The sequence below is a fragment of the Brienomyrus brachyistius genome, chromosome 18 (genome assembly GCF_023856365.1).
Source record: "Brienomyrus brachyistius isolate T26 chromosome 18, BBRACH_0.4, whole genome shotgun sequence".
Lineage (NCBI taxonomy): Eukaryota > Metazoa > Chordata > Actinopteri > Osteoglossiformes > Mormyridae > Brienomyrus > Brienomyrus brachyistius.
In genome coordinates, this window is record NC_064550.1 from 9,274,007 (window position 1) to 9,301,192 (window position 27,186).

A 27,186-nucleotide genomic window follows, 5' to 3' on the forward strand; every position below is an offset into this window, starting at 1 on the left:
TTCGAGACAATTGAAAAATGCATTTAAATCTCCAAAAATAGTCACTATTTACCTTGATAACATTTGGTTAACAAGTTTCAGTAGTAAATCAGACTGCATGCCTTCCCAGAAATTTAACACTTTCATCCGATTTATCCCATACAAGTTGGGTTTTGATTCAGGTCTGGAAACTAGGGAGGCATGATCATTAGACCGAGTTCTTTCACTATCAGTCTTCCCCAGATAGCTTTTATATTACCCATCTGTAATAATAATGTTATGATAGCCATCCTGAGTAAGAAAAACATGGAGTAAAGATCATCAAATCTATCACTAGCAAAGCAACCCAGAACCAAGACATTCCCTCCACACATGCTTTTAACCATGGTAACTGGATCTAAATATTTCAAAGTTTAACTCATTATTTCATAACATTAAGTACCACATCTGTTAATAGACAAGTTTAAACCATGAATATACAGTTGACAGACAGTTTAAAGCATAAATAATTATGGTTTCACTGTTGCTGTATTTTGAACTTACATTTCTTTTTCCAAGTAAAAAATGGATTATGAAATGAAATTTTAATAAAGATTCATTTATAAAAAAATAGTGGATTGACCCAATGGTATGGATTTTAAAATATTAGATGTCAACAAATAACTAATATCACAGGACTTCGCGGAAAAAAACACAGTTCAGTAATTATCCCCCAAGGTTACGTGATCTGCATGTCAGACTTGAATCCTGTTGATCTGAAGCGCTTTTCAGACTTAACAGCTATTTAGTGTTTTGTCCACCCAATCCCAAACATGTAAAGATCCATCTGTACCAGCTGAAAGTAAAGTCCTAGGTCTCCAAGGATGCCAGGAGTGAGTTGTGACAATAGTAGGACTGAAATCATTCTCAGGACCAGCGGATATTATGTGACCTTTATGCACAAACAGTGACTGGGGTTCTGTTAATTCTGGCCTCCAAGCTGTGATGTCATAGATATGTACCATTCCACCAAAACCTGGAAAAAAAAAAAAACAGTTAACCTTAAAAAAATGTATCTAGGCTTTTTCACATTGTATTCCTTTCTTCAAATCTTGACATATTACTTTCATATATTCTTGTGGCACGTTTTAGCCAGAGTTTAGTTAAAATTCATTAACGCTTGAAGGAATGACAACATGCCTACCTGAAACTGCAAGACAGTTGTCCAAAGCTGGGGCCCAAGTGACACTGAGGAAGTCGCAGCCAGCGTCTCCATGTGGGATATTCAGCTGCGCTCGACAGATGGGGCTTTTCAGGTTTCTTAGGTCTGACACGATCGCCCGAGAGGCAGAAGAAAGGCGCGCCACAGTGCAAGCCGCAGGATCTGACGGCAAGGTGTCTTTTCTCAAGTCCATGCACCAGTAGGATCCATCCGGTTCTCCGACGGGATTCCGCCGAAAAGCTGAAGCGTCCCGGATGTCACCGACCCACAAGTCACCACTGCCCGTGCAGACCAAGAACACGTCAGCGTCCACAAACCGCAGGCTACTCACGATGTCTGGCAGATCTTCCCCTATGGAGGAAAAGTGTCACTGCTGTTACGACTGCAGTCTCACAGCAACAACAATATAAGGTAATACTGGACGGCTGATAATACAATGGGCTGCTCCTTTGGGTCAGAGACAGAATAAAAGTACCTGCAGTGTAGAGCGACCTTCCAGACTGGAGGTCAGTTAGCTGAACATCCCTTATCTGCGAGCCATGCAGGACCCGTGGTGCAACTCCAGAAACTCCAGATGCTAATTTGCACGATTTCTCAGACTTATTATTATGATTAATGCATCCAGTCCTCTTGATCGCATCTTCAATTGATGACAAGAAAACAAACTGTCTTTGTAACACAATTTCAGAACTCAGTCAACATTCTCAGAGAAAAATCACTGTAATTGATTCATGCAACTCAAACAACATCACATTCTAAATGCAAAAAGAAACAGGAATCCTTCCTCGATGCATCTGCTGTATCCAGCAACAAAAGCAGTCCTCACCAGTATCATCTCCTCCAATCTGCCATATCTGCAGACTGGATCCAGGGAAACCACTGGTCACCACACATCTAACAGGAAACAGCAGAATGTATGCAGCAAAACAAACTTGCAGACCTTTCCAGGATAGCTAATATGCCAATGACACTTATGCATCAGAAATCACTGTAATGAGGTTTTGTCTTATTTTCTTTAGGCTCAGTTAAAATTGAGATTATTTCTACGTGGGTCAACCCAGCATGCAATCAAGCGACCGACAAACAATATAGACGAGCAATGATGCATTCTGAAGTCTCTCGAGATCCACATCCTCACAAGGAACCTGAACACTACCCAATCTGCTGTACACCAATCTGCTCCTCCCAAATGATCCGGACAAAATCTTGACCCCGATCTATGAACATCCATATCTTATTCATTTCATACTGTTTTGTTATTTAGCAACTATTTTGACTCTTTCCTGTATACCTGCATACCTGTCAAAAAAAGTACATTCCTGTCTCTGTAATTTAATCATAATGAGTCCACTTACCTCGATCCCAAAATATACTTCAGGCAGCTAATGGGTTCCTCTGAGAAACCACCATGATGTACTTTAAAATCTCGCTCAGGACAAAGTCCCTGTAGTCAAAAGATTTACAAAATGATGATGCCCCAGTAACTACACAGCAAACTCAGCATCTGCTTGTTTGCAGGGCATTTCTAGCAAAACCGAGAAAAAAAGTATTTGCATTCACCTGGTTGTCTTTAGTAGACAATTTCTGTGGTAAAAGCAATTCCAAGATTTCATGTGATTGTGTCCCTTTGTATCCAGCCACACAGATACCTAGAAATTACATATTATGTAACAGTGCAGTATATCACATTAAAATATATGCCTACAGAAAATCAGCAATTTTAAGTAAGTACATGGCAGTTCACAAGGCGACCATGGCTTACTTTTATCTGACGTCCACTCAATAACCTGGGTAGGGTCCTGAAGTTCAAAAACATGAAGATCGCTATAGCTAAAAAAAATGATAATAATAATAAAGATCAATAAATAAAACAGAACACGCGCAAGTAATATTTCTTACTCGGAATTCTTTCCGTGTCAGTGATTCCTAAAGCCTTATTATTTTGAGCGTTACGTGAACAGCGTTTAACCAATCGAAATTAATGATTTTAAAGACGAACCAGGGATGACAGATGAGCTCATACAAGAAGATTGTACTCTTTTGGAGCGTTTAATAAGAAATTTCGAGTTGCTGCATCCAGTAAGGGGGTGCGCGCTGATTACAGCATGCGTAAACAGTGGTAATATGACAATGTATGTATTTATTGTGCAAATATATAAACTGCAAATGGAATACCCTGAGTCCCCGGTGTCCTTAAGGTAAGTGATTGATTCCGCCAAATGTATTTATTACTGAACAATTATAATAATTTTTATATGTATAAAACACATCGCTAGCGGATTGCTAAGCCTGTTCTGATATTGGATTTGCAAAGCAGCATGTTACTTACAGCTGGAGCGAGTCAATTAACCAGTCGTCCACACCAACTTCCTCCATCTTGCTGGATAGAAACACTAGGTATTACTTCCGGGTCGCGCTCTTGTGGGGCAGGTGGGGCACTAGTTGAGAAAAGAAATTTGCCAGAATACACCAATGAAATACCCTGCCTAAACAATAAGATTATTGTGTTAATATAAATTAAGTGTCACAAATCTATTTGCACAATTATACCAGCTTCGCAGGATACTGAAATTTGTAGTTTATGCCCACAAGCAGTTATATGAGTTATAACTTATATGAAAGTGTAGGGATGGCTTTAAATAGTCTAATGCAGGGGTGTCAAACTCCAGTCCTGGGGGGGCGGAGCCCTGTGTAGCTTAGCTCTTTCCCTGTTCCACCACAAATTATTTAGTTTATGAGCTCTGTGGTAATTAGCACAAGGAGTTGAATCAAGTGGGCTCCGGCCCTCCAGGACTGGAGTTTGACACCCCTGGTCTAATGGCTGAGCCAAAAGAGAGGCTGGGTAGTAACAGAATTTTATAATAATCAATCAAGCACAGTTTGACTGTTGAAGTAAAACAAAGAGCAATATTTAAATTAAGTTATAACTTTATTAACAGCACAAAATAACATACATACAGAGTGTCATAGGACAGTATTTCCCAACTCAGTCCTCGAGGAACCGCGGACAGTCCACGTTTTTGCTTCCTCTCAGCTCCGTGGATTGCCTGGGGTTTCCCAAGGACTGGGTTGTTGAACAATTTCATAGGATACATAACAAGCTTACAGCTGTTAACCAGCTAACTTGGGTATAAGTACTGTAGAATACATTATTTACATGGCATAATATTTATGTTAAGAATAGACACACACACTTGTGGCAGGTGAACTCGTGAATCATTATTCACGCTTTACTTCTTACAACTTAAACTATGCATGTGCATGGCAGATCACCAATAAGGATAAACCAATGACTACCGGAGTGAATCCACCTAAAGAAACAGATCCATATACTACAGATACCTACCACAGAAGTGCAATACAGGAGCATCCAAAGCATATCCAAGAGATGGCTGATTATTGAATAGGATGAGGTGTTCCCAGAAAAGATGGATCTTGGTTGAACGGGACTCTGCTAGATGCAGATGGGTAGCTATTTCCCACAATCAAGGAAATGCACGTGAGAAACATCTAGAGTGAGGCTCCTTACATGATGGAGTAGGCATTACTTCGCTGACTATAGGGCGAGACAGAAAGTAGATCTTGAAGACAGACTCAATTGAGGTAGGTGCTATTCTCTTAATAGCCTTGAATGCCAACACTGAGAACATAACCTTGATGTGTGCACCTATCTGCAGCCAATAACGAAAGACAAACAAGGCATTACTAAGGGCAACTGCATGTTGTGTCATCAGCAGTGCTGTACGTAAACTGAATATGTGCTTTGCCATATGTTTTTTGTGTGGGGAAAAAATGCAATTATACAATTTACTGTTATGTCCTATGGAGGACATTTGGGAGAAGACTTTCATTTTGCAATCCTATGTACCATCATAAGAGTGCTGTTAGAGTTATTAAGTTATTACACATCCTCCGGTGTGCTGAAGCTTACTGTGTGGCCCACATTCCTGGGCACATTGACCAGGCATCCCCACAGGCAGGGCATTTGCTGGTCAATGTGGAAGACATGCAGAGCTGGACTTGCCCTCAGCATGGCACATATAAGCTATACCACTGTGATGAGGAAAATACAGTGGTGAGCCGGCAGTGCTACTTGGCCAGGTGTGTCCCCAGCCATGGCCAAGCGGTTTGCGACGTGGACGTCCGTCACAATGGCATAAGGGTGAGTAGGCTGATTTGGACAGAACTCGTGTTTAGTGCAGTGCAGTGTTAATTTTGACAGCAAATTTTTATTTCGTTTTAGTCTTTTAACTAAAATGTAGTTTAGTTTCAATCATAATTTAGTCATCTAAGTTATTTTAGTTTTAGTCTAGCTTTAGTTGACTAAATATCATAAGATTACAGTTGACTAAAACTACAGTTGATGTAGTGGACTAAAATTAAAAGTGCAAAGTATAATGTTTGAAGTTTCCCTTCGATTTCTGAAAGTCATTATGTTCACCAAGATGAAATGAAACCAATGTTAAGGGGATGGTATTAAGGTCTGACTGTGCAGTACAGAAATACACAGATGTCACTCTTATCTGAAACACAAACATATGTTTATTTACCTGGAAACTGAGTACTGTACAATCAGTAGTGACATTAGTGCAAAAATAAAATCCCTTCAAAGAAAAAGTGAATATGCTATAATGCCACCAGGCCTGCTCTCTCTGAATATTAAAATAAAAACATAAAAACAAATATTTGTAATATTTTTATTTGCTATTGTTCGCTGTTATTTGTTTTGCCTGAATTTCTCATGTTCAAAGACCAATAATGGTATCAGGGATTTATACCCATTATCAAGAAAAAAAAATCCAAACATTGAAAACATCTCAACAGCTATCATTAGCAGGAAGTGCAACCATTTTATTTTAGCATTTTCAGCATCAAAATAATTACCCCAAGGCTACAATTCTATTAGCGTATAGAGCCAAAAATCAACTCTCCTCTCCTTCAGGTGATTTCATGTTCCACTGCAACACTTTACAATTATATTTGACAACGTATCGTCCGTAGATTGTGTTAATTCTGTCAGTGTGAAGTTATAATATATTGTTAATTTATTCACTATTTGTTTTACAAATCTGTTTATTTGGCTGACTTACTGGTTGGGTTCACTCACGTTGCACCTCCTGCGACAAAATCTTGGAGTCATCTTTGAAGAGCAGGCACAGTGCATTAACATAAAAGAACAAGCAAGCACATTACTCATCCAATCCTTCAGCTTTTCATGTAGACGATTCTTTTATTTCTGAAAAATAATACTTCCTTCTTAACGTACTTTATAAAAATACATGAATGTCGCCGTTTTCTTGTTGACTTAATATTATTCTACATACAAAGTTATACTCTTTTTCTGTAATCGATGTATTTAATCCTAAGTAATGGGCAGTGGTGCTTATCAATTCACATTTTTCTATGTGTTATTTCATTTTAAATTTCTGACCACACATATTGAACAAATTTAACATTAACATGTTTTAAGCAGGGCGGCATGTTCTCCCCATGTCGTCGTGGGGTATCCTCCAGGTACTCCGGTTTCCCCCCACAGTCCAAAAACATGCTGAGGCTAATTGGAGTTGCTAAATTACCTGGAGGTGTACATGTGTGCGCGAATGGTGTGTGAGTGTGCCCTGAGATGGGCTGGCCCCCCATCCTGGGTTGTTCCCAGCCTCGAGCCCATTGCTTCCGGGATAGGCTCCGGACCCCCCGCGACCCAGTAGGATAAGCGGTTTGGAAAATGGATGGATGGATGGATGTTTTAAGCAGAAACTTTTCCTGAATGCGACGTGCGAGCAAGCAAGGAAGCAAGCCTACAGCATTACCTACAAAACTGAATAAACCTGTTTGACAAATCAGAGTTATGTTCTCTGTAGTAGGGGAGTAGTTAGAGATGAATGAATATGGAGACTGAGTCCTTACTGGAGGGCTGATGGCAAACTATTCAAGACTTAAGCCAATAAATTCACATTATTTGGGGGAGCTTAAAAATATTTTAGGGAGTTAAAGCCCCCAAAAACAGGCCTAATGATGACCCTGCTTTATCGAAATATTTGTTTTTATTATAGTAATGTCTTTTCTATAGTTCTATCATCTTTAATTTGTGCAAGATTGATAAAGACATTTTTTTCCGATGAAGGCTGAGAAAACTTACATGTGTTCTTTGTTGTTTGCTGTGGTAATGTCTTTGTACTATGCATTCATGGTGTTTCAAAAGAGCCTGTAATTCCACCTGGTAGGATTACAAACCTCAGATCCATAGCTAACAAACAAAGACAGCATATTCATTACAGACCGGAATTGTTTATCGTTTCTTTGCGTGTCGTGAGGCTAAAGGAGTATTTTTTTTTTAAAAAAATAATCTTTAATGAATTTTTGAGCCTTAAATACAATGGTAATCTTGCATGTAGTTTTTAAGCAGAAAAGTATAATTTAGAATTATGGCAATTGCACAATTAACCACTAGGGGGAATATGAACATCACTAAAAAAATTAGAGAAGGACTTTGCTATTGATATTTGATTTGTGAAGAAACTGCACGAATGTTACAAAATATTATTTTAAAAACGGTAATAAAATTTGCCAGTTACTATATACAGATTCCTTTTGATATGTCCTTGACAGACATTCGACTGAGAGACATTTTAAATCGCATTAAATTATTTAACTTCATTTATTAGGAATGATACGTACGAATAATCTCATTTCGCCAGAGCGCTTTAGCCCATATATGAACACTCGTTTAGTCCCTGAATTTCTGTCTAAGTAAGATACTGTCCTCATTTATTATTGCAAAGGCAGAATTGAAACGTGTATGTTATTTCAACGGAATATTAAGTATGATTTAACACATTATTATTTACCGAATAAAGTAATGGCACATTAAAATATTCAAAGCATCGGTTCTCAGACTTATATGTGTGGACACTTGTACTGGTTTTCGTCTCAACCAACTCGGGTTTTTCAAAACGGTAATCTAGATAGGAGTAATGGATACAACGGTCAAAGTGTTACAAAACATCCAGTGGTCCACTGCCTTCAATATTATAAGAAAGGAAAGACCCGCGTTGTCTTTGCCCCTCCTTTGGTTTTCCGGAACACAGTTCACGGCAGGATAGTGTGTGACATGAAAGTACATCCCAAGAAAAGAGTTGTGTGTAAACAATAACATAATGAGTTCATGCTCCCCGTAGGAAAGACGGGAGACAGTCAAAAACGACCGGATATTCAGCAGGGAAAAAAAGACTCAGAAACTCGGGAACAGATGCTGCGAGAGCTGCTGGGAAGAAAAAAAAAAACTTGATGACATGCGCTAAAAAAATGGCTTGTCTTATGGCAGCCTTTTCAGTGAATAATACCGCGGTCACGAACTCCATCATCATGGTAAGAAATAACGAACAAGAGATATATATCTATGGAAATGTTAGCGGACAGGTGTGGAAGAACGGCAAGTTGAGGTTATGAACATCCATGCAATAATTTAGAGACGGGTGTTGCTATTAATATTTGTTTTGTAGAGAAACTGAGGGAATATTACAAAATGTTATTTAAAAAAGTGGAATAATATTTACATTATACAGGTTTTTTCTTTATATTTTCTTTCCAAACTTCTAATGAGATTTATTGTACCTGCATGTTGTGGTAGATGACCTGCATTCAAACTACCGATTTATGCCAGAAGTCTATTCACATGTAGCATGAAATGTCAAATTCTGTGTATTTTAATGTCGCCCTTTATAAAGATTTACTCGTTACGTCAGAATTAATACAGTTCACTTTTATCGATTATCTGGATTCCAATAAAGCGCATGAACTGCAGTAACCCTTCCCTTCTTGGAGTTTAGTGGGTTGTATATTTTCTAGAAGCAAGGCTTCTACTTTTTATAATAGAAGATTTTCACTTAAAGTGATGACGTTGATAATTTCAGTGTTTTGGTACTGTTGTCTCGTTTTTGGCGAGTGAAATATATTACGTAAACCGAACAACTTAGATTGTAGATACGACACTGACGAAGATGATGATGATCTGAAGACTTAAAGTATGATATGATTTTAATTACTCTGTGTTATTTTTATGGTCGTAACAGTTCCCCTTTTGCGTTTGCATCTGTTAGGAATAATTGAGAGTAATCATGCCATGCAACTGAAGTTGGAGGTGGTCACGTTCTCATCCGTATCACATCTAATATCTTCTCTGGCGATACATCTGTGACAGTATCTTTTAGCATTCTTAGTACTGCACAAGATTGACACATTTTTTTGTCACTTGCCTTTACTCTGCCGGTAGAAGTCTTCTATTAAGGTCATCAAGGAACTATGTCGTATTGGCCAGTTACTGATTCGTGTAAAGTAAATCTATCATTAGATAATGCCACACACCGATGTGATCTTGGCCCCTCTCTGGGCAGGAACATTCGCTGTTGCTTGTAACCGTTTATATTTCTCCCTTTCTATCTTCTATCATACATTTGTTCCCTTCTCACTGTCATTTGTTCTTCATCTACAAACATCTTTTATTTGATCCTTGTTAACAAAGGCTATTATTCCAAAGATTTTTGGATGGTAATGAGAATCCACTTTGTTTGGGTTAGTTTTTCCTTCATATTACCATATATGTTTTGTTTAGATTTTCAATATATTTCAGTATCATCACTGTAGAAAATGCAGTAATTTTTAACCGTTTTTAAACAATAGAAATATGTACAGTTTTACTGGTGGCAAAGTTTGAGTGAGAAAAGAATCCATAGATTTTGTGCAATGTCATTGAATGCTTGTGTATCAGTAACAATACTCCCCTTCTTATTCAGTATCAGGTGCCAGTACTTCCCTTGTTATTCAGTTTCAGGTGCTGGTACTCCCCTTGTTATTCAGTATCAAGTGCCGGTACTCCCCTTGTTATTCAGTATCAAGTGCCGGTACTCCCCTTGTTATTCAGTATCAGGTGCCAGTATTCCCCTTGTTATTCAGTATCAGGTGCCAGTATTCCCCTTGTTATTCAGTATCAGGTGCCAGTACTCCTATTGTTATTCAGTATCAGGTGCCAGTACTCCCCTTGTTATTCAGTATCAAGTCCCGGTACTCCCCTTTTTATTCAGCAACAGGTGCCAGTACTCCCCTTGTTATTAAGTATCAGGTGCCGGTACTCTCCTTGTAATTCAGGAACCGGTGCCGGTTCTCCCATTGTTATTCAACAACAGGTGTTGGTACTCCCCTTGTTATTCAGTATCAGGTGCCGGTACTCCCCTTGTTATTCAGCAACAGGTGCCAGTACTCCCCTTGTTATTAAGTATCAGGTGCTGGTACTCTCCTTGTAATTCAGGAACCGGTGCCAGTTCTCCCATTGTTATTCAACAACAGGTGTCGGTACTCCCCTTGTTATTCAGTATCAGGTGCCGGTACTCCCCTTGTTATTCAGTATCAGGTGCCGTTTATTCCCCTTGTTATTCAGTATTAGGTGCCAGTACTCCTATTGTTATTCAGTATCAGGTGCCAGTATTCCACTTGTTATTCAACAACAGGTGCCAGTACTCCCCTTGTTATTAAGTATCAGGTGCCAGTACTCTTCTTGTAATTCAGCAACCGGTGCCGGTTCTCCCATTGTTATTCAACAACAGGTGTCGGTACTCCCCTTGTTATTCAGTATCAGGTACCGGTACTCCCCTTGTTATTCAGTATCAGGTGCCGGTACTCCCCTTGTTATTCAGTATCAGGTGCCGGTATTCCCCTTGTTATTCAGTATTAGGTGCCAGTACTCCTATTGTTATTCAGTATCAGGTGCCAGTATTCCACTTGTTATTCAACAACAGGTGCCAGTACTCCCCTTGTTATTAAGTATCAGGTGCCAGTACTCTTCTTGTAATTCAGCAACCGGTGCCGGTTCTCCCATTGTTATTCAACAACAGGTGTCGGTACTCCCCTTGTTATTCAGTACCCGGTGCTGGTACTCCTCTTCTTATTCAGTAACAGGGAACGTAAGTATAAAGTACTGATATTTCATGGGTTCCACTGAAATAAAGGTAGCTGATTATGAGACAGACTTTGGTATGTATGTTAATGCTTCCATGTCCCACTTTTGCCAGTGTGGGGAAGAAAAGTTATTCCACTAAATATTATTCCACTTTTTCAAAAGGCCAATAGAATGTTGGGTTATATCTCTAGGGGTGTGGAGTTTAAGTCAAGGGAGGTGATTCTATGATTATATCATTCCTTGGTAAGACCCCACCTAGTATATTGTGTGCAGGTTTGGTCACCATACCTTAAGAAGGTCATTGCTACCTTAGAAAGGGTTCAACGTAGGGCTACAAGACTGATTCCTGTTCTTAGAGGAATGTCTTGTATGGAGAGGTTAGCTGAGCTGAATCTGTTCAGAGACTCAAGGGTATATAAAATATATGAGATTCTAACAGGTCTGGATGCTGTTTAACCAAATACATACTTAAACATTTACTAAAGTCAGGGACAGTCCCCCCCCGGAACAAGTTGGGGTGAAGGGTCTTGCTCAGAGACCCAATGATGGTAAAGCTAAAGGTCGGCCTCAAACCCATGATCTTTTGGTCCACAGGCAAGCATTCTAACCGCTAGACCACCAATATTAGTTGAAATATGAGAACTCGTGGCCATAGGTGGAAATTAGCGGCAGAACATTTTAAACTGGATTCGAGGAAGCACTTCTTTATACAGCGTGTGGTACGGAATAGTCTTCCTGTTGGTGTAGTGCAAGCTAAATCCGTGAGTTCCTTTAGATCAGAGCTAGATAAGATTTTAACAAATTTTAAGCTATTAGTTGAATTCCCCCCAAACGAGCTTGAGGGGCTAAACAGCCTCCTCCCATCTGTAAATTTCATATTTCCATTTCTTGTGTTACTTTCTCAGAATGCCAACGGGCCCCCAGATCTCATGCTTGACCCCCGGAGTGTGTGTGTCTCCGTCGATGAAGTGGTATCTAACAACGTTAGCAGCCAACACACGCCGCTGCTGCACAGGCATTTAAAGAAAATCGAGAACAGCCTGAGTGAGGCGCAGCGCTTCTCCCTCCTGCCGCGACGGCCTGCTGTCAATATCCAGTTCAAAGACCTCTCATATTCTGTCCCCGAAGGCTCATGGTGGAGAACAGCAGGTACCGTCACCTCTTTACTACTAAGGTGGATGCTATCCATTATGGAAGCTATTTTAATAGTATTTAATAGTTTGTCTGCAGTTTTCAGCCGTCATGGAGTTAAAGGCCGAAAGGGCAGTGATTTGCGAACTGCAGACCTGTTCCACTTCTCACTGGTTACTTTACTGGTTTCCATTGAGTTAAGCACAAACACAGAAAACCCCACCCACTGCTGAACACACCCATTGTGGATTTTGAAGGCTTGCTGAGAACTAGCTAGTATTCAGCAACTAGTTATATAGGAAATTATTGTATACGCCGGAATAAGTGCATCATGCGGTGATTGGGTTGAAAATGCATATTTATGAAGTTTTATTGGAAATGGTGGTGGATTTTGTGAATGTACTTCAGCATTGACTGGAAGCTCATACGCCAGTGCATGTTTGTAACGTGCTGTGTGCTTCATTTGGACTAATGCAGCTGCTGAATGAAAGCAAATGTGACATGTGCCTCTCTATTTATCTATCATAGCAAAATACAAAATATAAATAAATCATGTTACATTAGTGTGCGGGGGGGGGGGGTCGTGAAATGATTTCTGGAATATGTGGAAAAACATTAAAGGAGGGAGACCACCCCCCCCAACTGACAAAAAACTACCAATAGGGAACCATCCCCCCACCCCCTGAAAACGAAGCAGGACTGCACATCTTTGGCACTGTTATTTTGGGGGTCGTGGGCTAAAAGGTTTTCTAGAAGATGGGGCTGTTAAATACATTTAATTACTTTAAAAAGCACAGTCGTGCTGGAATTATAACACACATTATAATATACACATTTTAGTGTATTACAGTATTTGGGTGGGGGAAATGAAAGATTTACTTTGTTTACATTATAGTTCATGCAAGTTCACGGTGTCTCGTGATTTCAGCATTAATTTGGTCAAAATTTCCACACAATCCTTTTTCTTCAGAAATGATACTGATTTTAAATGGTGACAAAGTACTCACCGTCTGTCGTCTATATGGGGATATGGGCCTTGTCTCTCGTCAAAGGCTGACTGTGCTCTTTGACCATCTGTTTCATGGTGAGGTAGCCGCCTTCAGCTCTCGTACATGAATTCTTTCTCTGCATATGGTCTTCAGAAAGTTGCCACCCTCCTTTAAGCCAAACAGAGCTGTGTTGAGGTCAGAGCTCTGTACTGGCCAGTCAAGTACTTGCACACCAAACTCAGCCAACCATGTCTTCATGGACCATGCTTTGTGCATGTGGAAAAGGTCTTTCCCCAAACTGTTCCCATAAAGTTGTAAGCATAGAATTGTCCAAAATGTCTTGGTACGCATATTTGGCGGGGACCCACTCCATATTGATGCCTATGGATTTAGAATCGGATGTCATAAATGTTCTGGGGGGGGGGGGTAACGGCCAGATGCCCCAATACTTTTGTCCACATAATGTATCTTCGAAGGCATTTCTTGTGCAGTATCAGGCAACAGTAAGTTACTGAATTCTGTGAAGGATTTGAGAATAGTGTTTGTAGACGTTTTTGCAGATCCTTGTTCTCCACGATTTAATTTTAGTTAATACCCTTTATACTGTGGTTTAAGGTAAGAGTTTGGAGCAGCACCTAGTTTCAGACAGTTTTAAGGTAAAGGGAGGTGACTGCAGGAGTGGTCTGTGTGTCATTGCAGCTGTATGGTGCATGATTCAGGGTAAGACGGAGTTAAAGGGCGAACAGATCTCCGCCTCCCACCCGAGCCTCACCCAAAACTACACTGAAGTCGAGCTGAGGTTTTGAATGGGCCACAAAATTGAGCTGTTCTCTTGTTTCACCAGGTTCTGGGAACATAGCTTTTCACAAAAAAATGGCATACAATACCATATACTTTTGATGCTATTTAATACTCCGACTTAGTGTGGTTTCTATTGCTGCCCTACTGTACTTACATGATACACAAAAGCTGCATGTTTTAGAGCGCTGAAAGGTGCTATCATGTTGCCCGTCAATGTTTACAGTCATGCGTTTATTGCAGGAATATGGCTGTTTTACAAAAGCCACCTTTAAGTTTGGATGGATACGGAATAATTTACAGAATGTTTGAGACTGACATCATCGTTAATCACATGAAATGTTGAGTTTGATCTCAATTGATACAAGAGGTATGTTTCATGTATGTTTAGACTGAACTCTCGCTAACAGTGCGAGCAGCCAACGGTCACCATTACTACACGGCCATTTAACATATGGAATTGTGCCTTGTGATGGATTAGTTTGTCTAATTTTCCTGAAAATCGGACAGAGAATGAGCATCCATCTGCTTGACCTCAGGAAATGAACCATGAAGCTGTCTTCCTTCAAGTGTATCTGCTCCAGGAGAGCTGTCTGATCGTCAGCAGGCCCTTCTCCAACTGAAAAGTCACACAGTGAGGATCAGAGACGCTGAATCATGCAGCCGTCCAGGCGTTAAATTCTGCTTCGGCTCTATCATTTCCTATATTGATCTGAAATTGTACTGTAGAAAGTTACTGAGGACAGTTACTAAGGTACATATGTTCTCTTCAGTTTGTATGCACTATAATTAACTAAATACTTAACTCTTATTTCTCTAGAGAATTCTGACTGATGCCTATGCTCTCTGTTACTGTGATTTTTGTGTCAATAATTAATGATTATGTCATTATTTTATAGGCTGTATTATGTAGAATGCACTGTGTTAGAGAAAAACAATGTAGTATTTAAACTGACTTCTTTTAAAAATGAGTACGTTCCTAATTTTTTCATCGAAATTAAGTTGCTTATGGTTTGGCAGATATGTTTCTTGTATTTTTTTTATTGTATTTGTTTTTAAATATTTAAATAATCTTAGGATATTTAATATTTACCTTGAATATTGATGAATGTCCATTTTATTCTCTGCTAGTAGTAATTAAGCCTCATGACTAAACACAAAAATCAATAGCTTAAAAATACAGTAATTAAACAGTACTGGGTGTATGTTTAGTAATTAGTAACCAAGAAACCCAGATTTTATGTATTTTACTATACATCTTCTATTGAAAGTATTTTCCGCAATGTCATATATACATAACTCCCCCCACCCACACACACACACAGGTTTGTAATTATATCTTTGTGGGGACTCTCCATGTATTTTTATAGGGAAAATGTTGTTAGATACCAGTTCATCGACTTCAGGCTTAGCCCCTACCCAGCTCTAAGCTTAACAATATGTAACCAAACAAAATGCACAACTTTTGGCATTTTTACTTTTTTTGCTTGCATTCACAGATCTTTGTGGGAACCTGAAAATTGGTCCCCAGGCTGTCAAAATAACAGGGATTTATTACATGGTGGTGGACATTTGGTCCCCGCAATGTGATATAAACCTAATCCACCCACACACGCAGTAGGCAATTCGGACACACCATGTGGCCTATCCACATGTTTTTGAAACACACAGAACAAAGGTACAGCGTGCAGGATGGAGCAGGGCTAGTATTTGAATGCCCAGTTGTGTTCGTGTTAGATAATAGTGGCGCCCAGTGCGCCGCCTTGCCACGCCCTCCAGCACTGACATCATTCCCAGTGCGCTGCCTTGCCACGCCCTCCAGCACTGACATCATTCCCAGTGCGCCGCCTTGCCACGCCCTCCAGCACTGACATCATTCCCAGTGCTGAGCCTATATGACAATAACCATGGGTAATGCTTTGCTTTTTGTTGTACTGTGGAGTCAAAAAATTTGAAATATTTCATACAAGTTATTGGTTATATCAATGTTTAAAACCCTCAGGGGTAGAAAATGTGCCACAGCTAAACCTATGGGGTGTAACAAGATCTCGTGTCATGGTGGATTATTTAAACCATTTCACCATACATCTGCGTTATTTAGCACTTTTTGTCTTTCAAGTCAATCAAATAAAAGGCTGCTTTCCAGTAATATATTTCCTCTTTGAAGTTTTCCATAAAATATTGTTAAAATATAGGGTGCGTTCGACTTGGGCTTTGGTCTGTTTGCAGCTGACGTGACGTGGAGCGAGATCTACCGGAGGCTGCAGGGCTGGAGTATAAACAGACTGCAGCCAAGTCGGACAACTTCTGCTCCTCGAAGTGTGAGACCTGACTGCAATGGCAGCACTGCCGGAAGGATGTAGATAATCTATACATATATCACCTGCATGCACATTACATTTACAATAACCAACTCCTGATCCAAACTGTTAGCAGTGAAAAAATAAACTATTGTGTATAGTGGCCCTGTGTGAAAAGATAGCTCCCAGATGAAAGATCAAATACGTTTATTTCAAGAATTCAAATTATGTACGGAGTATAATGCAATTCTTACTTGAATGCCTTCTTCACAGACTAGACAATTAAACAAATAAAGCAGCACAACATTACAGTAACTAATAATAAATAAACCACTAACTTGCGTGTACTATTAGAGCATTTATTTCTTTTATTTAAGCTTTATTTTACCAGGTAAATTAACTGAAAACCAGTTCTCACTGCTTTACGTGCTTTTCGGGAGAAATAGCAGATAACACATCGGAACTGGCTGGGATGCAAACGTCATGCGTGTGATTAAAATCTTCAGCCAATAAGGGCAAATCGTCATGGAGGCAGTTCCAGTTTGTGCAGCCGGCTGACAGGCACTGCACAATCTGTCTTAAGTCGTCTTGCTCTCGCTTGGTTTTTATACCATGTGAAATGGTGATGCGTGGTAATGCATTGCGTCAGGGCCAGAATGCATTGCTTTAAGCCAGCGCTGTAAGCGGCTGCATGAAGTCGAACGCACCCGTCGTCTCGTCTCATTCTCCTGAACCCAATATAGTGTCTCGTCTCGTCGGCCGAGTGTACCGTTACACCCCTAGTGAGCGCTGTTACTTCTCACTTCCGACATGGGGGTTTGAGTCTCCACCATGGCTCCATGTGTGGAGGTGCATGTTCTCCCCATATCGTCGTGGGGTTTCCTCCTGGTACTCCGGACCCCCCATAGGTGAACTGGAGCTGCTGAATTTTGTGTATCCAGCCCTGGACTCCAACAGCTTTGCATGGGATAACTGGGTATGGATAAAATGAAAGATGTCTTGTGATGTGTTTTGCTTCAGATTAAGTAGGAAAGTATGACTCTTGGCTGTGGTACTGTTGAGCCTGGCTGTCCGTTCCCATGAAGGTCACGTGTGCCGATTTGCTTGTCTGTATAAGGACAGGAGAGGTCAGCGGTATTTCTGTATTACTCAGATCAGAAACGAAAATCCTGTCAGGCAGCCTGGGAACTCCTGGATTACAGCCCTGCTTTAAGCATGGGATAAAGAACCGGTTACTGTGGGACATTCCTGCCTGCCGTTCTGCTTTATGGTGTTGAGGACTGGAGTTTCAGTTTTAGAACAGCGTTTGATTCGGTTTTACGAATGTTATTAATTGATGCATGGACCTGTTGATCTGTCCCTACACCTGCCAACCCGTTTGTGATAATGCAGAGGAACACATTTTTAGGTAAAGACATCTGACCTCAATAACTGACCTCATGTGGACTTGGGATCTACGTAGATCCAAGTCATGCAAATTGTACCGGAACAAAGATGCCTTCTGTCTTTTAAAGATTTGGGACAAAGCAGACCATCAATCAGGCGAATGAAGGCCTTTGCTCCCTTTGTGCTGCGTATAGTTTCTGACAGCCCTGCTCCTGTTGTACTGGGCTTTAGGTTACAAGACCCTGCTGAAAGGGATCTCCGGGAACTTCAGTAGCGGATGCCTCGTGGCTATCATGGGTCCCTCCGGAGCTGGGAAGTCCACGCTTATGAACATTCTGGCTGGGTACAGGTATGTGAGAGCTGAGGGTGAAGACATGTGGCCAAGTAAGGCCAACGTTTCGTTCATGAGGTGCATCTCCATACAATTAGGGGTCTCCTTAATCACTCCCTGCATTTGAACTTTGAGCATCTTGTCACTTTTTGGCAGAGAAACAGGTATGGAAGGGGAGATTCTGATCAACGGACAGCCCCGAGACCTCCGTTCCTTCCGGAAGGTGTCGTGTTACATCATGCAGGATGACATGCTCCTTCCCCATTTGACCGTACTGGAGGCGATGATGGTAAAGGGGAAGAGGCTCTAAACCCAAGGGGTTATATTTGCATGACCATGATCAATGCGACTGAAAATTATGTTGATACTGCCAGTTATAGTCATGTGAACTCCCAGGTATTATGGATGTGTACCAAGGGAAAGACCGGGCGGTAAGAGGCTCTATGGGTTTGGATGCTGTGTCTCCGATAGGAAAGTTGTTGGCTCAAATCCCGTGGTTGGCAGAGAGATTTAAGTCCTATTGCTGCAGTGACAGTCTGAACCTTTTTTCTCAACTTTGTGACGCTTTGCATAAAAGCATCTGCTAATTATCAGAATGTAAAGATAGGAGCAGCGATCCTAATAGTTACATTATAGCCCCAATGTTCAGGAAACATCACTATGTTCAGTAATATTGTTCATACACTTTTGTTCACAATAGCCACTGTGTTTATTTGTAAAGCGCACATTGCATTTAAGGCTTTATTGAGCATGAACACTGTTCCACTACTTTTTTAGGTGTCAGCTAATCTGAAACTCCAGGAAAAGAATGAGAGCCGGAGAGAGATGGTAAGAGGATTTCATCAGAAATCTAGACAGAATTCTGTTTGTGTGTGTGTGTGCGCACACGAGGGGGGTCACATGAAATATTTTGCTTGCCCACATATCCAGTGGCCCACTGAGAAAAAGCCCAGTACACCAGTATGCCAGATAGCCAATCCAGCCTTACATGCCAAACATTGTTATAATATTGTAGGATAATCGGAAAGATATTTAACAAAATTTTATTGGATTTACCTATAAATAATGTCATTGCATGTTTGTTGATGTTACAGTATACATCATACCTGGTTAAACTTGAGCTGTGTCATTGAGGAGTACATCAGATGTGTAAGCGCTAATGAATGACAGCCTATTTTTGAATATGTACAGATAAGTCAGGAAAGGAAGACCTGATTTCAGAGACCAATACAGAATAGTTTTTAGGGCTTTTGTTCAGAGGAGACCTTCAGGGGGAAAGTGGGACACGGACAGCTTAAAGCCTGAGTTAAGTTGCTCCTGGGTGCTTTGGCTGGTGATGCGGACTCTTCCAGCTTAGCGTGCAGTTTGACATGTCATGTTGCACAGAACAGCGCGGGCATGCAGATGACAGCTGTGGCAGTGTCACTTCCTGTAGGCCTGCTGGCACTAGGGATGAAACGGTATGAAAATTTAGCACTGTCTCGATTATAGTGATCAAAATGATCACTGTTATCGCTGTATTGCTAAAATGTGCCGAAAATAAAATAAAATAAAATTAGCACCACTATGCATTTTTTGTTTGCATAAACATTAAAATAGTAACTTAGCCAAAGCCTTATGTAAGCATAGGAAAACTATGAAAAAAATGTGCATAACGTAAAAAAATCTCTGGAGCGCTGTCACTGCCGTACTCCGTATTTTCATTGCATGCTCCGCCTGCACACCTGTGTCTGGTTCTCTGTCGCTAACTTTGGTTGATGCGTATTAATGATGATAAAAATTTGAAACGGTAATACTAACCGTTGGGAATTTTACGGTGGTTAAGTGTGATCCGGCAAAGGTTTAATCCCGTTGGCATGCTGACATAAAGATTCTAGTTAGCGTTAGCGCTTCTGTGTTGAGTTGGCTGCCGAGCGCGCACCCTGCTGTCTGCACATCCTTAACATAAGGGGGCACTGTGGAGGGTAAGGTAATAACTGAAGTGGAAAATACTAACCTGGGATGGAAGCTGAGTTAGCGTCACGCCCTGTTCAGGTGAATCCAACACTGGTACGTGACCGAGATCGTGAAAAGTAGTGCGACATACCTGCTTTTGTTTTAGGTGAGCGAAATCCTGACTGCATTGGGACTTTTGGAATGTGCCAAGACGCGTACGGCAAACCTTTCTGGGGGCCAGAGGAAGCGCCTGGCCATTGCGTTGGAGTTAGTAAACAACCCACCCGTCATGTTCTTCGACGAGCCAACCAGGTACACTCACTCTTGTCCAAAGTGCCAAAGAAGCACATGCTGGTAGGCGCCATTAAATTCCTACTAAAGACTAGGTTTGGGCCATTAGAAAGTGGGCTCCCCTCAGGAGACCGCATGAGCTATTACCGTTTATATTTTGGCCATTTGGGACGAGATATAATGGCACATTACACTTTCGCAAGATTTCAATGAACTCAGTGAACCAATTAACAAGGTGAAAATACTTTCAGCCCTTTATACTGCTAAGTCGCTGCTCCCTAGTTTCCCCTTTCAAGTATTCAGAGGAGCGTTATAATACTAGCTTGCCAAATACACAGGTTCTCCTTGTGTTCAAAGACTCCAAAGGTGTCTCCAGTTCTGCTTTTCGTGGTTCTGTTGTTTATTATCATGGTTATTTATTTAAAACTGGGAGCCGCAGAAATGACCACTTCCGTCTGGTGCTCCGTGTTTTAATTAAATTCTCATGTATCCTGTTTGATGGGATTTGGTGAGGGTCACGAGAGCATTATAAAAGAAAGCATGTACTGTGGCATTGCATAAAGCTGAGTGATAGGACTGAGTGACTTCTCCCCCACGTTGTTATATAAACAAAGCCCCCCCTGTTAGAACTTCTCTGCTTTCCACACATCCAGCTTCATTTATGGGGTAGCTGCCCTGCTCTGGTGCCATCTAGCATTCATGCGGGTCATAAAAAGAGAAACAGAAATCGCAGCTAGGTGTGTAGCCCCATTGCTTATGTACTGATCTCCTGAGCATTTGCCTCAGGGACCGACCTCATCCATATCCACAGGCAGTGTCCCTCTGACCTCTCTTATGAATAATCAGGCAGTTCAGCTTGTCCAGATTAATCAGGTGCTTAATCGTACCTCCAAGGGGTTTAATAACGTGCATTGGGTTCATAAAAGGCATCGAGGCGCACATAAACCTTTTAATTATGATGGCTGAAGCCATATTAAATTCAAATAATATGCATTATTACAAGCACAAGGAAAAAGCATGTAAAAATAGAAAGTACAAATATTTTAAAGCTTTTCTATGATTTATATAATCTATATGTACATGGGTGTCATTATATGAAACTCGAAATTGTCATTTCATTATCATGTAAATAAACTTTTTCTTAGCAACTAAATGCAAAATAATAACCAAGGCAGGGAGTCACCGATGATCTTCGCGTCTCTGCTCCCTGCAGTGGGCTGGACAGCTCCTCCTGCTTTCAGGTTCTCTCTCTGCTGAAGGCTCTGGCCCAAGGTGGACGAACCATCATCTGCACCATTCACCAGCCCAGCGCTAAGCTCTTCGAACTCTTTGACAAGGTTTGTCTACACCAGGGGTCGTGTCATGCTGTGTGAGCGCCGATTACTGTAACCTCTGCACTCAATTAGACGTGGTGATGGGATCACTTGGAAATGTTTACCAGAGATCTAACACATCTCACGTCCATCTCCATGCAGCTCTACGTCCTGAGTCAGGGTCAGTGCATTTACAGAGGATACGTGTCCAATCTCGTCCCATATCTAAGAGAGCTGGGCCTGAACTGTCCCACGTACCACAACCCTGCAGACTTTGGTAAGGGCCGTTTGATCAATTTATCAGAGATCGGCTGATATTCATTAAAAATCAAGGTATGAGCATCGGCTCCATGGGAAAATATTGGCCGATATTGTCGGCTGGTATTTAAACATAATCGGTGTTTAAAGTTAACGGCACCAAAGCTAAAGACCCAGCCACAAAAAAGAAATGATGATGACTATGATGATTATAACAGGCGATGATTATCCATTTTCTGTCGTGAAGGATGAGGGTTGTAATCGACACATACGAGCCCGCAAAATGTTTATAATTGATATTTAAATCTGACAAGCAGTTCGATCTTTTATTTTCCGTAGGATAAAAAACAATGTAATGTCTTTCCACTGCTGTGAGCCCCGCCCACCCTGCTGGGCAAGTGGCTCATGAATGGCGATACACACATGGGAGCGCCACTGCCATTTACTTCATTGTAGTCAAACAAGGGAGCGGCATGGTGGCACAGTGGTTAGCACTGTTACCTCACACCTGTAGGACCAGGCTTCAGGTCTCTACTAGGGTTCCATGTGTGTGCAGTCTGCATGTTCCCCCCATGTTGTTGTGGGGTTTCCTCCAGGTACTCTGGTTTACCCCAACAGTCCAAAAAACATGCTGAGGTTAACTGGAGTTACCAAATTGAGTGTTGGTGTGTGTGTGTGTGCCTTGCAATGGGCTGGTATCCCATCCGGTATTGTTCTCCACCTTGCACCCATAATCTCCGGGATAGGCTCTGGACCTGACCCGCAACTCTGAATAGGACAAGCGGTTAAAGAAAATGGATGGATGGTAGTCAAAAAGGAGGTGGCTTTCCTGAAATTAGTTTTAATATACTTTGATTTATAAAAAAAAAAAAAGTTGCTGTAAAATTGCATGCATGTCATAGTGATGGAGGTGGCTTCCGGGGAGTATGGGGACCAGACGGCCAGGTTGGTCAGGGCTGTGCAGGAAAGGAGTGAGAAGGACTATAGCACAGATGTACACAGGGATGGGCCCCTCAATCCATTTTTCTGGCACCGAACAACGGATGAGGTAAGGCCATGTAACAGTCTGCCCATACATGCCTGCTTGGACCAGAAATCATGATTTCACAGTAGGTGTTAAACTGGGACTGATCATCCGCAATTGGCCTCCTTATCGTCCAGGACTGGTCCTCCACTGAGGGCTGCCATAGTTTCTCTGCCAGCTGCCTGACTCAGTTCTGCATCCTGTTTAAGAGAACGTTCATCAGCATTATGAGGGATGCGGTAAGCAAGAGTACCACCTGCTGGATTATATTAGACATTGCACCCTTATATCTGTGCATTTACCCCTGAGTAAAAAACAATTATTTTTTAATTTAAAAAGAAAAAGAAAAAAACTAAGAATTTAACAGTTACAAAACATTACTGATATCTTTTCAATCATTTGCTTGCAACAGCAATTCTACACCTTGTAGCTTATATTCTTATACTGGTGGATGTGTGTCTCATTGCATTCATTTTCTTTACCCATACAAGGTCCTCACTCACCTGCGCATCATCTCCCATATCGGGATTGGAATCCTGATTGGTCTCCTCTACTTGGGCATCGGCAACGAGGCCAAGAAAGTCCTCAGCAACTCCGGCTTCCTGTTCTTCTCGATGCTTTTCCTCATGTTTGCGGCGCTCATGCCCACTGTGCTGACATGTGAGAAGACCTCTGCAGCCGTGCCCTCGCGGCTTTTCGAAGTAGGAGTGACACTGCCATCCCAGTGACGTCCGCGCATAAATCCACTGCCTTTTCTTCTTTCGTATCCCACAGTTCCCCTTGAGATGACGGTATTCCTGAGGGAGCACCTGAATTACTGGTACAGCCTGAAGGCGTACTACCTGGCAAAGACCATGGCTGATGTTCCCTTTCAGGTAGCTTCATGACCTTCAGCACCATTTTATATCGTAGCGTTTAATTGTAAAGCTATGATCATGGATCATGATAAATGATCCTTGCTCCATGTTAGGGTCACCCATACATTTCTAATATTCCCATACAAGAAAAACAGACAATGTCACAGGACTCTATAAAACTAGTAATGCTTTATGAGCTTTATGAACCATTTTCAGTATTTTTGACCCCAGTAGATGGTGCTCTTGGTTTGCTTTGGAGCATGATTTTTTTTAATAGAGAACACCATCTAGTGGTGACAAAAACTACAGCAAATGGTTCAATTTTGCCAGGACCGAATTGGGAAGCACTGCTGTATAAGTATCACAGGACCTGTGGCCTTGCAGGTGGTGTTCCCTGTGGTGTACTGCAGCATTGTGTACTGGATGACCTCCCAACCCTCGGACGCCGTGCGTTTCATCCTCTTCGTGGTTCTTGGGATACTGACCTCCCTGGTGGCTCAGTCTCTGGGGCTCCTGATTGGAGCTGCATCCAACTCATTGCAGGTCAGGCTGTCAGGATTTTGCTACCACGTTAGATATCGAGAGGTTGTGCGTAGGTTCACATACATATAAGGTCGTTGACCGAAATGTCATTGTGCATGTATTTAAAAGAGAAATTAATAAATTGCAAGGGTTTTCCATAACCAAATGTGGCTACAACAGTAGGGTGACCAGATAATCCATGTCAAGGAGGACATTTTGAGCCACTTCAGGTTTCACAAAACCGAAAGGTTCCTTTGCTTAGCTAAGTAATTCAGTTCTTCTTGTGTCTTGACTGGTTTGTTTTCTTGACTGAAAGTTCATCCAGCTTATTTCAGCAAAAAAAGCACCCCAAGACTTTCTGTGAGCACTGTTATACCTGTAGATTATACGTTGCTTATGTGGTTTGTTTTAGGTTGCAACATATGTCGGCCCCATCACTGCCATCCCCGTACTGCTGTTCTCTGGCTTCTTCGTTAGTTTTGACACCATACCCAAGTACCTGCAGTGGATCTCCTATATCTCATATGTCAGGCAAGTAAACAGAAGTACTTCCTGTTTATTTTAAAATAATGGCACTGGAATATCCAGCCAGTGTGGCATAAGGAGCTCAGAATTCAAATACAGTGTGTGCTGCAGATACGGATTTGAAGGCGCCATCCTATCCATCTATGGTCTGGACCGGGAAGACCTGCATTGTGATCAGAACAAGACGTGCCACTTCCAGTCCACAGATGCCATCCTCAAGGAGCTGGATGTGCAGGATGCGAAGCTTTACTTGGACTTCATCGTGCTTGGCGTCTTCTTCATCACCATCCGCTTCATCGCCTACCTTGTCTTGCGCTACAAGATTAGTGCAGAGCGTTAGAGAGTCAACAGAATAGGGAAAGGGGCCATAGATCAGGTTTAATTTGGGTCGTAAGAAATATGTCTTTATGTTTCTTGGAGCAGAGCTAAACCGCAGCAGTGAAAGAAGAGTCACTATGCATTCACAAGCCTGGCATGCTGTATGGTTTGAAAACAAAGGGGGGACAAGCTTTTTTTTTTATTTATTAGATCTTGATCTCTTTCTGGATGAAAGAGAGCTCCAAAGTTTTTGGGAGCTGGATGTGCTGGATGTGGGGGGGGTAAGTATTGTTCGGAGCTGAAGTAGAAATGTAAGATGATCCATCACATATTAGACAATCTGAGAGATACTTAACGGATTAATGCCTGTCTAGTTTCAGACCTTATTGTTGCTAAATATGCTTAATGCTATCTGCACATGTTGTGTACACATGGTTAATACAGATTTATGTAGAAGGGCTGTGTGCGGCTGTGGGTTGGACACTTGCCCGTGAAAGGTCCCAGGATGGACAGTGTGATGTCACTGTCGGCCCTCGAGCAAGGCCCTTAACCTCCGATTACCACGGAGTTTGTTTGTCTCCTCTTCTACAAACAATGTGTGTCACTTTGGATGAAAGTGTCCACAAAATAGAAAATGTACATACAGTCACCCCTTCACATGAAATATGTTTGTCTCATTTATTTAACAGTGTCCGCTTTATCTACTTTGAGGACTTGTGTGAAAATATGATAATGTTTCAGGTGATATTCATGCAGAAATGTAGACAATTCTATAGGGTTTACAAACTTTCAAGCACCGCTGTATGTACATTTAGAGCAAAAATACTCAAAGTCTGACGGAGTGTTACGGTTAAAATTGAGGCAAATGAACTTATCCTCCTTTGTGTAGTTCAGTGGTTCTCAACCTTTCTTGCACTGCGACCAAATTCTACCATGCCAGCTCAGTCGTGACCCTTCTGTATATCAAGTGATCAAGTGCAGGTTTAAAGTAACGCTACAGGGAAGCACACAGTGCACTCTGCAATTTACGCCAATCAATGCCTATCGCACAAATCTGACTGGACGTGCCAGTGAATTTTAAATTAAGCATCTGTGGTTTGGCTTCTCTGTGATGGGCTGACCCCCGTCCTGGGATATTCCCTGCCTCGTGCCCATAGCTTCCGGGATAGGCTCCGGACTCCCCGCGACCCAGAAGGACAAGCAGTTTTGAACATGGATGGATGGATGGTTTGGCTTTTTGGATTGGTTGAGTGTTCACTAGTTCTGTGCTAAACATTTGCAGACCCAAGACCCGTTTATTTAGGTTAATTCTAGGATTGGGGCTGAGAAATCTGACTGTGGATCAGCATAGGAGCCTGCTGGTTTTAAAATGCTTACATTTCCAACTCTGCTTCCTGACCCTTTCAGAACTTGCCGCGACGCAAATTGAGTCACGACCCACGGGTTGAGAATCCCAGGTGTAGTAGACAGTACTACTAAGACAACCATTTTGATCTCAAAGTTTTGAGAAGATATTTTTATTGGATTTAGTGACTGGGTATCGCAGGGGTCATTTGTCATAAGTTTTTCAGGGCTATATCTAAAGGTTTTCAGTCATCCAGTTCACAGTATTTCAGGTAGTAGTCAAAAACAACCAGACTGCTATTTTTTTTTAAAACTCTCCTGTGTTTCTTTGCCATCCCTTGTGATACAGCTGGTTTGAACAGTTGGAAGACAGTAATTCCCCACTTCCTCAATTTTGGTCACTTCTGTACGAAAAATGTATACACTTTTTTTTTGTTTTTAGGTTTTTTGTGGTATGCTACAGCTACATCACTCCCTGGATAATATTGGCCTAAAGATTGGAAACTTATATACACATGAATGACATTCATTTGTTTTACTTCTAGTGTACGGATAGTGGGGGGAGAACAGCAGGAACATGGCCAGGTAGTAATATTATTGGCTTAAACCTCCTCGCCCCCCTGAGGGGACCTATCGATGGGGCTGCTTTACTCCACATGAAGCTGATTTCTGGCGACAGGCCTGGCGAATTAGGTGAAATGGTAAGACATTGACCAGCGCCCCCCATGGCTG

The 27,186-nt window shown here is 41.5% G+C and overlaps 2 protein-coding genes across 3 annotated transcripts; one reads left to right on the forward strand and one right to left on the reverse strand.

The window, feature by feature from the left end:
* On the reverse strand, positions 1–3,746 carry wdr73 (WD repeat domain 73). Its single transcript, XM_048982991.1, has 9 exons — positions 3,731–3,746; positions 3,510–3,618; positions 2,943–3,010; positions 2,741–2,829; positions 2,536–2,624; positions 2,007–2,074; positions 1,656–1,820; positions 1,163–1,531; positions 1–994 (listed from the first exon to the last, which is right to left on the reverse strand). Exons 2-9 carry the CDS (start codon positions 3,554–3,556, stop codon positions 753–755), a joined length of 1,137 nt encoding a protein of 378 aa, XP_048838948.1. The 5' UTR covers positions 3,557–3,618; positions 3,731–3,746; the 3' UTR covers positions 1–752.
* On the forward strand, positions 3,178–26,781 carry LOC125712679 (ATP-binding cassette sub-family G member 1-like). 2 transcript variants are annotated; one of them, XM_048982981.1, is made up of 15 exons: positions 3,178–3,378; positions 12,038–12,281; positions 17,968–18,085; positions 18,224–18,356; positions 18,845–18,895; positions 20,169–20,314; positions 21,507–21,630; positions 21,769–21,883; positions 22,767–22,912; positions 23,026–23,127; positions 23,380–23,548; positions 23,663–23,763; positions 24,130–24,288; positions 24,680–24,798; positions 24,904–26,781. In XM_048982981.1, the coding sequence occupies exons 2-15, from the start codon at positions 12,062–12,064 to the stop codon at positions 25,130–25,132; spliced, it is 1,932 nt and encodes a 643-aa protein (XP_048838938.1). In that variant the 5' UTR covers positions 3,178–3,378; positions 12,038–12,061; the 3' UTR covers positions 25,133–26,781. The 2 variants fall into 2 exon arrangements, with proteins under 2 accessions (XP_048838938.1, XP_048838937.1); XM_048982980.1 differs by lacking the exon at positions 3,178–3,378 and adding an exon at positions 8,241–8,548.
* Positions 26,782–27,186: the final 405 nt, after the last annotated feature.

Coding starts and splice junctions, on each gene's coding strand:
- LOC125712679 (XM_048982980.1), top strand. CDS start 8,468: ATGACATGCGCTAAAAAAATGGCTTGTCTTATGGCAGCCTTTTCAGTG. Junction 18,357..18,844: donor CCGTACTGGAGGCGATGATG/GTAAAGGGGAAG, acceptor CTACTTTTTTAG/GTGTCAGCTAATCTGAAACT. Junction 23,549..23,662: donor CATGCCCACTGTGCTGACAT/GTGAGAAGACCT, acceptor CGTATCCCACAG/TTCCCCTTGAGATGACGGTA.
- wdr73 (XM_048982991.1), bottom strand. CDS start 3,556: ATGGAGGAAGTTGGTGTGGACGACTGGTTAATTGACTCGCTCCAGCT. Junction 2,625..2,740: donor TGTCTACTAAAGACAACCAG/GTGAATGCAAAT, acceptor TTTTGACTACAG/GGACTTTGTCCTGAGCGAGA. Junction 995..1,162: donor CAACTGTCTTGCAGTTTCAG/GTAGGCATGTTG, acceptor TTTTTTTTCCAG/GTTTTGGTGGAATGGTACAT.